The following is a 13,605-nucleotide window of genomic DNA, read 5'->3' on the forward strand; positions in this document are numbered from 1 at the left end:
CTATACTCCCCTTCTCCCTCATATCTCTCTCTCCTCTTACTAGTTATTATTACTATTGCACTAGCAAGAAAATAAGCTATCTTTCTCTCTCTCAAAGCATTTCTTTCTTCAAATATCAAACCAAGTTGTTCTTACTAAAAGTAAAATCCAGACAAAAAACATAAACTAGGAAGCATTATTTTCTCAAAAAGTAATTGGAACATGCAACTTTTCTTCAAAATCTAATTCCCAAAAACTGAATTCAAAGGTCACTTATGTCAAGAAGTTTAACAGATAATATTGTTGCTTCCAAATCTCAAAATTTTGAGCTATAGGAAGAAATGTCCTTCAATCATGTTTTCACCCTTGAAAGTAATTTGGGTATCTAAAACGATGCTCGTTTGTATACGCTCAACTTTGCTACTGACATAACAGAAGCCATCCGGCTCGGTATCAACTTAAGCTGAAAAGGAGAAAGTCAGAATATGTTGAGATTAATTAAGCACGCCATCATAAATGACTGACCATGTTCTTTAAATATAGCTTGCGTAAATTGTTACAACAAATCGTGTGCTTTTCCTTAAAAACAATCTCCCAATAGAGAAAAACCCATGGATAAAATACATATAATTATGTAATTGACAAGGATACATCTCAAGGTGAACCACCTTCTAATTGAAGCAAGCATGAAGCCTCAACTAAAGAACACTAGGTAGCTGAAACGATTTCACACACGACAGAGATTTCACATTTTGTTGAGGCACATAGCAACAAGATAGCAGTCTACAAGCTCTTCTACTTATACTTGAGAGCATGGCATGCTGCTTTTAGAACGGCGTTGTTATGGCAGTTTCATTGCCTCTGCTCTATTTTCTGTAAAAACCTGCAAACTAGCTGATATGAATGTCAGAATGCCTTTTACACATAACATGACCAAGAGTGAAACACAATTTCATGCTCCAAATAAAAGATGCACCATGTTCTGTGATATTTAACCTAGCCTAGAAAGTCATAGCAACATTTCAGTAGAATCGCTAGACAAAAAAGAAGCTATAGAACACAAACAAGTACACAAGCACGTGTGTAACTACAATATATGCCAAATAATTGTACTATGAACAAGTACCTTACCTATGATAATGTGGTAAAGTTGCATTTTGAAGGAGAACAAAAGAAAACCTTTGATGCGCAACACATTGTTAAGAATCAGCTTTCCTTATCAGGCTTGTCTAAAGAAGAGAAGAATGGCGAGTAAACTCAGTGCCACCTGGGCCTCTCAATATTCTTTTTCTTTTCGATAAAATTATGTCAGGACTTTCAAAAAAAAATTATGTCACAACTTGGAAGCAGATCTGTTTCTTTCTCTCTCATTTTTTTTTCATCGTATTATTCTTTTGGTGGATACATATACAACGAAAATCTCTTCGAAATAAAAGTAATACAACCTAGCATCATTTCAAATAGGCAAAGTACACCTAAAATTACAAGGAGATGAGTTGTCCTAAAGGACGTGCAATATCTCTGGTAGAACTTAACTAAGAACATAACCTAACATAAATAGATGATCCATGTAGGCAATGCCAACTATTTAAAATAGAGAGTTGTTACTTGTCAGCTGATAATAGGTTCAGTGCTAGACTTTTATATTCCTGAAAGTGTGGAACACATCGGACTCCTAGTTTTAAGGTAAATTATACAATATTGGATCAAATGGAACTGAATAGAACTACATGAAGATAAGTTGGTTGATAGATATTCTACCTACACCTTAACTAGCTTCAACTTGATATTCTTTTGATAGAGTTAACTAATGGTTAGAAAACAGAATTAGTTCTACAAGTGTTCAAAAACACCCCAGGAAGTTCTCAGATGATACATCATACTAAATATTCTGATTTGACACTTCTAAGACTAATAAGGTGCCTTCAACCCAACTTGCATGTATCTTGACTATTCCACTAGGTGCATGTATCTTCCTCCCAAAGGTACCAGGTAGTAATCTTGTCAGCTGAAACTTAGACAAATTGGAAGAAATCGGCTAATTTCTTTTTGCTTCTACTAGGATTGGAACTCTCTCATGATTTTATTTCAACTTCATTGACAACTGATGGTATATTTCCCATTTCGACCACACTTTCTATTTGTGTCACTTGGGAACATCCTGGAGTGTTTTTTCACACTTGTACAACTAATAATATCTTTCAGATTAGAGATAAGTGTCAAAAACGCACCTAAACTATTTCCTTTTTTTGAGTTTCATACCTAAACTATCATTTATTAGTTTGAGAAACACACCTCAGTGGTGTGTGTAATACACTCTCTTTTATTTGAAAAAACCTTGCCTCATGGTATTCCACATGGATAAAATATTTCACCTTAACAAAAATTAAATAAACTATTAATATTAGCTAAAAACTAAAGATTAAAGTATTACCATTTTTTTTAAAATAATTATATTTTAAAAAAAATATTTTTTAAAAATAATTATATTTAAAAAATATTTTTATTTTTAAAATAATTAAATTTAAAATATTTCTCACCCCACTCCATCTCATCCCCCCCTCCCCCAACAACCCCACATCCTATTATTTTTTAAAATTTAGACGTCACCCCCTCCCCCACTCCCTAAAAATAATTTTGATATTATTTTTTTTAAAAAAGTAAAATAAAATTCTACCCCACCCCATCTAACCCTCCGCTCCTAATTTATTTTTTACAGTTTTCTCGTTTTCTGTTAGATGTGTACATATATTTTTAGGAAAACGTTCTTTTCTACTTGCATACCAAATATAACAAAAATAAAAGTTTTATTTTATAAAAAGTCTTGCGGCAAGTAAAAAAGTACTTTATTAGAAAAGAAAATACATATCTAATACAAAACGAGAAAAAAAAATGGAAGATGGGAGTTATGTGGAGTAGGGTAGAATTTTTTTTTTTAAAAAAAATTAAAATAATATCTAAATTATTATTCGAAGGGAATTTTTTATTTAAAAAAATAAACTAAAAATTTGGGATGGGGGAGTACGGTGAGAAGAAGGGGTGGAGTTGGGTAAGAAAAATATTTTACATTTTATTTTATAAATTTTTTTGGGGGGGAGGGGGGGAAATAGCAATACTTTAATATTTAACTTTAACTAATACTAATTATTTAATTTTTGTGAAGATGGAATGTTTTGTCCATGTAGAGTGTATTATAGCAATTTTTTAAATAAAAAAGGGAGTGTATTACACACCATGATGAGAGTGTAATAAAAGAAAGATGTGTGTTTCTCAAACTAATAAGTGATAGTTTAGGTATAAAACCCACTCTCAATAGTTCAAGCATGAAACTAAAAAAATATGGGATAGTTTAGGTATGTTTTTAACCCTTATCTTCAGATTATTAATTAACTTCCATAAGTATACTTTAGTACTCCCTTTGTTCCACTTTTATTTTTTGGTTCCCACCCGCTCCCTAACAAAAGGAACTCTGTTCTAGGGGGACTCAAACTCAAGACCTCTGGTTAAGGATGAAAGAGTACTTACAAGAGTATTTTGCTCCACTTTATGTAACCCTATAACTATCTGAAGTGTAAAATAAGTTTTTCTTTGACCATGTTTTTTTAAATACTTCTTTAATATTTTGAATTGTAAACTATTGTGACTTACAATACTTTTTATATAGTTTTTAAAGATGTAAAACTTTTTTTTTTTTTAAATGAATATTCAATGTTCAAATTCACTCAGAAAATTAGTCAATTTAACCACAGATATTTTTCAATACGTCACACAAAATGGAACAGGGGTAATATTTTACTCCACAGATAAATATTTTACCTAACTCGGTCTATGTGAGCTTTACCGTGTTCGTCCCACATCTAGATAAAGGAAGAAGGTTGGGGTAATTGACGGCAAGCTAAAATATAGTCACCATATTATGAAACTTCTAAAATTTGAATTTGTTGGAATGTGCTCAATGTATTCAATACGTAATCAAATGATTTCTCCCCAAAAGAAGAGAAGAATTCCCCTTGCTTTTTGCTCTGCTCGTGCGTGGCACTCCTTGCTTGGAGGTGTCAAATGAAGCTAAGATATTAGGAGCCCAAAATTTATGGGTTGAGCTCAAGATAATTTAATAATGTGCTGCGTCTTAACCTGTATAATTACAACCCATTTTAACATAATACCCAACTTAGCCCAGTTTCTATGTCAATTCAACCCCCTTTCTAACCTGACTACATGTGTGTAAAGATGGGACAATCGTTATCTCTTTAGTTTATATTGACCTTTTCACTTGATATGAAATTGGAATGAGAACTGAGTTTGTTAACCAATTCGAAACTCAATTCGAATAAAACTGTTTTTTTTTCTCATATACTATCCTAATATGCTTATTTTTGGCAAACTGAAATATCTTAAGTTACTTCTTACTCTTTTTTTTTAATTTCATTTAACCTTCTTGTTTTTTGTTACCAAATCCTTTTTTTTTTTTTATTCACCTAATATGGAAATGATCTATCAAGGTCTCTTTTTTTGGAATAATAAAGTCACTTGATTATTGTTATGTGATTCTAAAAAAACACATTATTTTGCATGCCATGTCATATTAAAAAATAATTGCCTACATTCCATATGCCAAATTATTACTGTTAGAATAGGAATATGAACAACAATAATATATACCATCATACTTAGAATAGTAATAGGAATAAAAATAGTATATAGAATACTACTTAGAAAAGGATTGTATGGTAGTGTCCTAGTTGAAATTTGAGTCTAATGTAGTGTCTTTTAATAGAGTCTCAATGTAATAATGTAGAGACCAATTCAATAATATTCTTTTTCAATATTATTAAAAAGATTCCGCCGCTGGCGGGCGGCTATGACTCATATATGTCGTCCGTCTTGCCATTGGTAATGTTAACCAAAGTAGGGCTAGTGATATATGCATGAAAACCATATTCAGGGGAAGAAAACTTAGTCAGAAAGGACTTTGTGTGTCAACTTCTGACGACTTTCTAGGGTTGTTCTGTCAACCCCGTATCAGTCAGTATTTGTGTAGCAGCGTGTCATCTTTCCGGCAACTACTTTCTCATCTGATTTGTGTAGCACCGTGCCATCATTTCGGTGACTACTTTCTTAAATTTGATTTGTGTAGCACTGTGTCATCTTTCCGGTGACTATTTTTTTTATATTTGATTTGTGTAGCACCGTGTCATCTTTCCAGTAGCTATTTTTTCATGTTTAATTTATGTAGCACTATGTCATCCTTCTGGTGACTACTCTCATATTTGATTTTTGTAGCATCGTGTCATCATTCCGGTGACTATTTACTTTTGTGTAGCACCGTGCCATCTTTTCGGTGACTACTTTTTCATATTTAATTTGTGTAGCACCGTGCCATCTTGTCGATGACTACTTTTTCATATTTAATTTATTTAGCACTATGCCATCTTTTCGGTGACTACTTTCTCATATCTAATTTGCGTAGCATCGTGCATCTTTTTGGTGACTACTTTCTCATATCTAATTTACGTAGCACCGTGCATCTTTTCGGTGACTCCTCAGATCTGATTTACATAGTTTCAACTTTGTCAATGTTGTGCAAAATCCAACATATCTGAGAGTTTCCGAAAAATCCAAGTTTTCAAGCAATATTCTCTTTGTTTTAGATTCACTTTATCCAAAAGGATATACTCAGATATTTGGGCTGGGCTCTCGATGAATACATATGGAGCAACCACTTGGTTTTGTTACTCAGGGGGAGTCTAGCAATCTTATATGTCGATTGTGCAAGTCACTCTATAGTATGAAACGTTCTTCTCAAGCTTGGTTTGGGAAGTCGGGAGATACTGTTACAAAATTTGTGAGTCAAGTGATCAACTTGCAAATATCTTCATCAAGTCCCTCATCAGTCCTCATATTAATTACATTTGCAACAAGCTAGGTACATATGACTTGTATGCACCAGCTTGAGGGGGAGTGTTAGAATAAAGGCATAATACATAAACATGATCCTTAACTTGGCGCCAGCTGGCAACTATGACCTTTAACTTTGGATGTGCACAAGTAGGCAATTAAACTTGTATAAATTTGAACAAATAGACACATCCGTCCTACAAGGCACCCTACATGAAAATTTTGTGTCCTACGTGTATTATACCGTGTAGGACACATGTGTCTACTTATTCAATTTTATACAAGTTTAAGTGTCTACTTGTGTATACTCAAAGTTGGAGGGCATAGTTGTCCGTTGAAGCCATGTTAAGGGTCATGTTTAAGTATTGTGTCTAGAATAAAAATAGGAACAAGAATAATATATACCATTCTACTTAGAATAGGAATAGGAATAGAAATAGTATATAGAACCCTACTTAGGAAAGGATGGTATTGTAGTGTCCTAGTTGGAAAAGGAGTCTAATGTAGTGTCTATAAATAGAGTCTCAATGTAATAATGTAGACACAACAATTCAATAATATTCTTTTTCAATATTTCTCATAAATACTATTAAATAAATTGCAAAAATTATGAAGTTGGTCCCATACTATAAAGTCTATCAATTTACTCTACAAGGAGCTGCACCTAAATGAAAATTTAGTACAAATCTGGGCTGATTTTATGGGTTGAATGCCATTTGTCATAAATGATAGCAAGTGTTTAATATTGTTTAGATTAAGCGGGTCAAACTGGACGGGTCATGACCCAAACCAGATTCTAGCCCATGTTAGCCCAAAGTAAATTTGGGTGGGTTATGATCCAACATGACTTTTAGCTCAGCCCATTTTAACCTCTTCAATTTCAGTCCTCCACCACCCCCACCCACACACCCACACATTTGACAGCCTTAGTGCTCCCTTAGGAACATTCCTCACATAGCCATGTAGGACAATCGTCAAATTTGATACATCAAACTTTTGCCAAAAGGAAAGAAACTAGCAATATAAAAAAGATGGGAATGCAAGAGAACTCTGTATCTGAAATTTATTTTTGTTAATGGTGTAAAATGGAGCATTGTGGAGGAAGCTGAATCTATCTGTGACATGCTAGAGTCCCAACAGGATAAGATGGGATATACTTTTGCTGAATGTAATTTTTTTGCGGCACCTGTACAGTTTTACAGCATACACTCGTGTTGTTATTTAAAAAAAATTCTTATCCTCAAGAGAAAAAAAAAACTCTGAATGTGAAACAAATATACTCCAACCCAATTCAATTTCTCAAGGATAGAACAAGGAAAGATTTCTTCAAATTCATTGCCAAAGAAACAGTTACGGAAAAAAAAAAAAAAGGGAAATACCTACATCATGTGTCCATTCAAAAAGCTAATGAGCTCCGGGCGCATCTCTCATGCTGAAATTCAGACTATTTCGCATCGTTCGTCTTCCTATGCATGGATTTCCTTTTTGCATCATAGCAACAAATTCTCCATAGTCAATGCGTCCATCCTGAAAAGGGAATCCACCAGAAGATCAACTAAATAGTTAGTCAAATGAAGTAACAAGAGATGTAGAGATGCCAAAAGAATCATTCCATCCATTTAAAATACAGATTTCCTAAAGCATAACAATTTGCCTGTATCACGGCTGCAGCCGAGGCCCTAATCCAATACTGAGGCTCCAGAAAACTAATCAAAATACAGCAAAGATTTGTTTGATTTGAAGAAAGACAGAAATGTCTGTAACGGTACCCATTCATATTTATTATGCTACAATTTCTTTGTCTTCTTTTTTTTTCTTTTGGACAACTATGTCAGCTTTGTCTTCTCATCATGCCTTTGAATACACAAAACTACTTGGATTATGAAGTGAACAGAACTACAAGAAGTTCTTCAAAAATAATTTTCAAAGCATATCATTGCATCTGAGCAATTATAAATAAACTAGGTAAATTACCCGTGCTTCGCACGGGATTGAACTATTTTATTAAGCTCACATATGATCATTCGGTAATATCAGTATTTTCGATACATACACTACATTGTCAATAACATTTTATCTTAAGGAAAAGCTTCATATGAAATCTTAAAGTGCTATATTTTTTTTAATTTTCGTTTTGTTGCACAAAAATTATGAGTAGTAGAGAGATTAATCAGTAGAACTGCAAAACATGAAGAAATTTAATCTCCTAATGTGTGTCCACTTTTTTATTGATAAGTTCCAAGAATACTTCAACTTTATCCTCAATATAATTGACTTACATTATCCTGATCAACTTCTCTGATAATATCCTCAAAGAATACATCTGTAATGTTATGATCTGCACACGCCTGCTGGAGCTCATCTACAGTAATATAACCACTTCCATCCTTGTCAAAATACTGAAATGCTGCCATGAGATGTTCCTCGCGGTCCAATTTGTTAAGGTGAATAGTTGCTGCTATGAATTCTCCATAGTCAATAGTTCCACTATTGTCCACATCAGCCTGAAAGCAGTAATATTACATCGATGGCCTTAAAGAGTTAGATAAGCACTTCTGCATGACCTCATAGACAAACATGTTTAGGGAGAAATGCAAAGATAATCACGGGCCTAATTAAAGATACAACTAGAACCATTAACAGAAAGTTGTTTCTGATGAAGCATATATGTGGTGCCAACTACTTGGTAAGCCTGCACAACCTCCTCAGTTACCAGAAACTTATCATACACATACACAACAACAACAACAACAAAAAATGTTGGGCACCTTTCCAGTGAAGCTTTGGCAACTACATTGAGTTTTAAGTGCTCCTTCATGAATGTACATAATTAATTAAACAAAGTAAAGTGCCAAATCCCAATCTGACTCTAGTATTTGCACATCGAGTAACCTTGAGATTTGACCATTAGTTCGTGATCTTATGTCATTTTACATTTTTCTGCTCCTACCGACCTTTGCGTACAGTCACATCACCAGATGCACAAAATAAATACAATTAATAAAAAAAAATACAATTAGTTTGCAGTCTAGGTTTTCTTACCGCATCCATAAGTTCCCGTATCTCTATATCCTTCAGAGTAGAGCCATATTTTCTCAAACCAGCTTTTAGTTCATCGAATGTAATTGCACCACTGTTATCAGTATCCATGGCCTTAAACATCTCCTTAAGACCGGCAATCTCCTCCTCTGACAAGCTTTCAGCAATCACCTAAAAGCATATTAAGTATGAAAACATCAATAATTGCATTATTTGGTTACACACCTCCCAGAAGCTATGTTGCTTGGACTCTTCAAAAATGTCCATGGGTACGTGTCGGCTTCTCCAAAAGTAGTGTATTTTTGGAGAATCCGACACGGGTGCGGCATCGAAAGTGAAGAGTCCATACAACTTAGCCCAAAGGACATAATCAGCATTTTCTTGTGTAACTTCAATAATGAGGTTTATGGACACTGAAGAACCATAATTAACAGACTTGGGCAAAAAAGTTATTCCTAGATATATATATGCATACCCGCAGAGCCATCTTTTTTAATTTGTTCATTGCAGAAAAGTGTTTGAGGCGAGAAAGTACTGCAGGATCAAGAGCTCTATCAGGAGCAACACCATTTTCACAAATCCAAGGATGACCTGCAGAATTTTAGAGGAAACCATAACACCAGATCAGCAGCTGGTTACATGAAAGACACCATACAAGCCGGCATAGATAGACAATACAATTGAAATTTGAGAAATACAATGACTTGGTCCACTTTATGCAGTGCAAATTGATCTATTACGGCTTGTAGTCAAGCCAAATTTATTATTTAAATCAGAAGTACAGAAAATAAACCTGATATTTCCAAAGGGCTCATAGATAACCTAACAAGTTATAGTTCAGGTATGAGAAACTCCTCTCTACTGTTAAACTAACAGTTTTTTACATAAATTAGATAAATTAGTAGTCAATCTGCCACCAGAAGCACAGTCCAGAAGAAAGTTAAGAGGGTTCTTATAACTCTGACAGAACAACAACACTGTTACAACACAGTATCTCTTGATATAACAACTATCAAACAAGCAAAACCATATTTATCTCATGGGAGAAAATAATGATCCATTCAGTAACCAGTAAAAATGTAAGGTTACTATAACTTATAAGGTAAATAAACTTACATAATACTTCATGAGCAGTTAACCGCTCTGAGGGTCGCATGCATAACATCTTCCGGATGAGATCTTTTGCACTCTCCGATAATAAAGGCCAAGGATCTGAGTCAAAATCAATGTGCCCTTTCAGAACTGCATCAAATATCCCCTGCTGTGTTTCTGAAGAATTTAGATGGTAAGTTAAAAAGACAAAAATCAGAAAAGTTACAGCTATACTGTATAGGATTATAAACATACCAGCCCAGAATGGTGGAACTCCACTTAGCAGGATATAGAGTATGACCCCTGCTGTCCAAACATCTGCTTCTGGACCATAATGCTTCAAAAGCACCTCAGGAGCAACGTAGTATGGACTCCCAACAACATCTGTGAAAATTTGGCCTGGAGAAGCAAGCAACAAAATCCATCAAACCAACATACCAATTTAAGGGAACTGCCGCCACATCAACGTTAAAAGTAGCTAACTATTCATCTAGATTGAGAGTTGGTGCATAAAAGCATCTCCAAGATCATACTTCATTAGTAGTAGCCTACCAGCATGGACATGAACAACTACACATAGCCTTAATATGTCCGTCCACGCACACAATTAAAAGAATAGCTGCACTCAAAGCTAGAATAATTTAACCTGGCTATGGGCTATGAGTAAAAAAATAGAAAGTGAAAGAGAAGAAAGTAGGAGATTGACCTGGCTTAAAGAATACTGAGAGTCCAAAGTCAATGGCCTTGAGAGAGAAATCATCATCCTTGTTAACCAACAAGAAATTCTCAGGTTTGAGATCTCTATGCATAACTCCAAGTGAATGGCATGCCTCAACAACACCCACAATAATTTTAGTCAAATCGGCAGCCTTTCTCTCAGTGTAGTGTCCTCTTTGAATGATGCGGTCAAACAATTCACCGCCACCACAAAGTTCCATGACAATATGAACATACAAAGGATCCTCATAAGCACCCTTGATGGAAACGATGTTTTTGTGACCAGCCAAATGGTGCATTATCTGAATTTCCCTCCTGACATCTTCTACATCCTCCTTAGAGATGAGTTTTCTCTTGGCAATAGATTTACAGGCGTAGTCGATACCGGAAGACAATTCGGTGCATAAATAAGTGGTGCCAAACTGACCTTGTCCTAGTTTGCGGCCGAGGGTGTATAGATCGCGAATGTTAGGGGTCTTATGACCGAGGACGTAATAGGACTGGTTAGTGCTTGTACGATTCATGGTGACGAGGGGTTGTTGTTCCTTTTTTGGTTTGGGGGAATCGGAATTATGTTTGGGATTGGAATTGGATTCTGAATGATCTTGAGGCTGAGGGTAGCCCTGAAAAGTTTTGCCTCCGAAAGATCCACGGCATGCGTTGCCCATCAAACAATCAAAATCCCCAGCACTCAGCTCAGCTTCGATAACAACGCTTTCCTCATCCAATACTAGTAGTTGTTTTCTTGAAGAATATTGATATTGATAGATAGATCTAAACTAGACTAGCGACGAAGACATGAATTCGATGGGAAGAAGAAGATACAATACACACAGGTCAACTCCAACAGCGATCTACTCTCCTATCCTACTTGCAATTTTTTTTATTATTTTATTTTATCAAAATCTACTACGTTTGCCTCTTTTTATTTTACTATTGCTGAAAACAAGTTTACATTTTTCTCTTTTTAAAAGCTAGCACACTCATAAATGGTGGAAAACGACAATGCCGAGGAGGAATGACTTTGCTCGTTTTGGAATTTTCATTCTCATATTTTGTCCGCCCTTTCTTCTTTTATATTTAAGGGATAACGCGAAAATTTAATATTATGAAATTTATAAAATATACTTAAAAGTTATTAGTCATTAAAACTAAAACACTATATTATCTTACATACAAGATTACGTAGTAACAAACATTAATAATGTAAAGGAAAATAAAAATTATTATATCTTATCATTTATCATTAATAACATAAGCATAAAATAATGAGTATAAAATTACATACCATGATAATATAACATAAGCAATGGTGTCAGTGAGCCACTCAAAAGGAGCAAAGTACACAAATATTTAATTGTGAAGAAGAATAAGAAGAGGTTTAGAATTTTTGTTGTTTTAAAATGAGAGGAATTTCCTCTATTTATAGAAAACAAAAGATAGTGTGAACAAATGTTTATTGTGCATTATCGGAAAGGTTACAACTATTTGGAAAAGTTGCAACCCTTCGTAAAGGTCACAACCTTTCATATAAATCACAATTTTTCATAAAAGTCGCAACTCTTCATAAAAGTCACAACTTTTCATAAAATTCGCAACTCTTCATTAAAGTAACAATTTTTCATAAAAGTCACAACTTTTCATGAAAGGGGAAGACTGGTTTTGTAAATAAATAAAATTAAAAGAGAATTCTTGTTGTGGTGGCGCCACGTAGGCGGGCCTAAGGTTTTCTTTTATATATATATATATATATGATTTCAGAGACCACCCTTCATGTTTCACTCAATTACTTTAACCTTCTTCGTGGTTTACGATATTACGTATATATTTTATTTTTATTTTTGTAACAAATCCTTTTATCTATTTTTTATTAATGTAAATTAAATACACTTGACAAATCTACCTTTTTTTAATATTACATTTTTCATTTAAACTCTCATATTTAACCAAAAAAAAAACAATGTTAAAATCCCGTAATTTCTTTGTTGGAAAGTATTTTTCCCTACAAACATGGGTCCTACGCTTTCTTCTTCTTTCCCCGTGAGGCCAATTATTCCATGGACGTGTATCTTTCAAAATCTAACTGAAACTGATAATTTGAATCAACAAAAAGTTATTGGTTTATCGGTAATGGATTATTGGTTTAAAAGTTTCTCTAACGGCCGGGTTTTGATTTTTTATTATTCGATTATTCATTCTTAACGGTTTGAGGTTTTTTCTTAACGGGTTAACCGATAACCTAATAGTAAATTAAATAATTACATTTATACCATTTGGTATATAAAGTCCTTGACTTAGAATTTAGTTTTATACTTTTATTTGTGGTTGTCTCAAACTCTCAATCATTCTACAATGTGACAATGTTTGTTTTAGATCAGGCAAAAGTACTCATTACCCCTTGAAGTTGAAACTTTTTATACGGTGTACATCTAAACTAAATTCCGTTTTTATTACTCCCGAACTTGTTTATTCCTCCGTCGCGTACACCTTTTTCATCCACCTGCTCCTATTGTGACTACACACGCGCGCGACAGCTGGCAAAAGTGGTGATGTGGATTTCCACTTGGATAAATAATAGCCACCTAGATAAATTAATATTGCAAAAAATATATTTCTTAAATTTAAAATTCATTGTTTAAAAGTTGTTTTTGAATAAGGGCTGAGTTCGCGGAACTCCTTCTGGATTTGGATTTTTCTAGACGTGAAGTTGGTCGATTAAATTTCAAATTTGTCTGAAATTCTTACCAAGTAAGTGTTAATCTTTGTTTCCTTTAATTTTCATTTACATTTTGCCCTATTTTTCGTTTAAAATATGCCAAATATTAAAATTCATCGTTTAAAAGTTATTTTTGAATAAGGGCTGATTTCGCGGAACTCCTT

The 13,605-nt window shown here is 34.1% G+C and overlaps 1 protein-coding gene across 6 annotated transcripts; it reads right to left on the reverse strand.

Moving 5' to 3' along the window:
• Positions 1–460: 460 nt before the first annotated feature.
• Positions 461–11,636, reverse strand: LOC102594309 (calcium-dependent protein kinase 5-like). 6 transcript variants are annotated; one of them, XM_006364284.2, is made up of 8 exons: positions 10,715–11,636; positions 10,264–10,407; positions 10,033–10,185; positions 9,392–9,507; positions 8,920–9,087; positions 8,157–8,381; positions 7,261–7,404; positions 461–862 (listed from the first exon to the last, which is right to left on the reverse strand). In XM_006364284.2, exons 1-7 carry the CDS (start codon positions 11,391–11,393, stop codon positions 7,282–7,284), a joined length of 1,608 nt encoding a protein of 535 aa, XP_006364346.1. In that variant the 5' UTR covers positions 11,394–11,636; the 3' UTR covers positions 461–862; positions 7,261–7,281.
• Between the last annotated feature and the right edge of the window lie 1,969 nt (positions 11,637–13,605).

This window comes from Solanum tuberosum, unplaced genomic scaffold (assembly GCF_000226075.1).
Source record: "Solanum tuberosum cultivar DM 1-3 516 R44 unplaced genomic scaffold, SolTub_3.0 scf00488, whole genome shotgun sequence".
NCBI classification, from domain to species: Eukaryota; Viridiplantae; Streptophyta; class Magnoliopsida; order Solanales; family Solanaceae; genus Solanum; species Solanum tuberosum.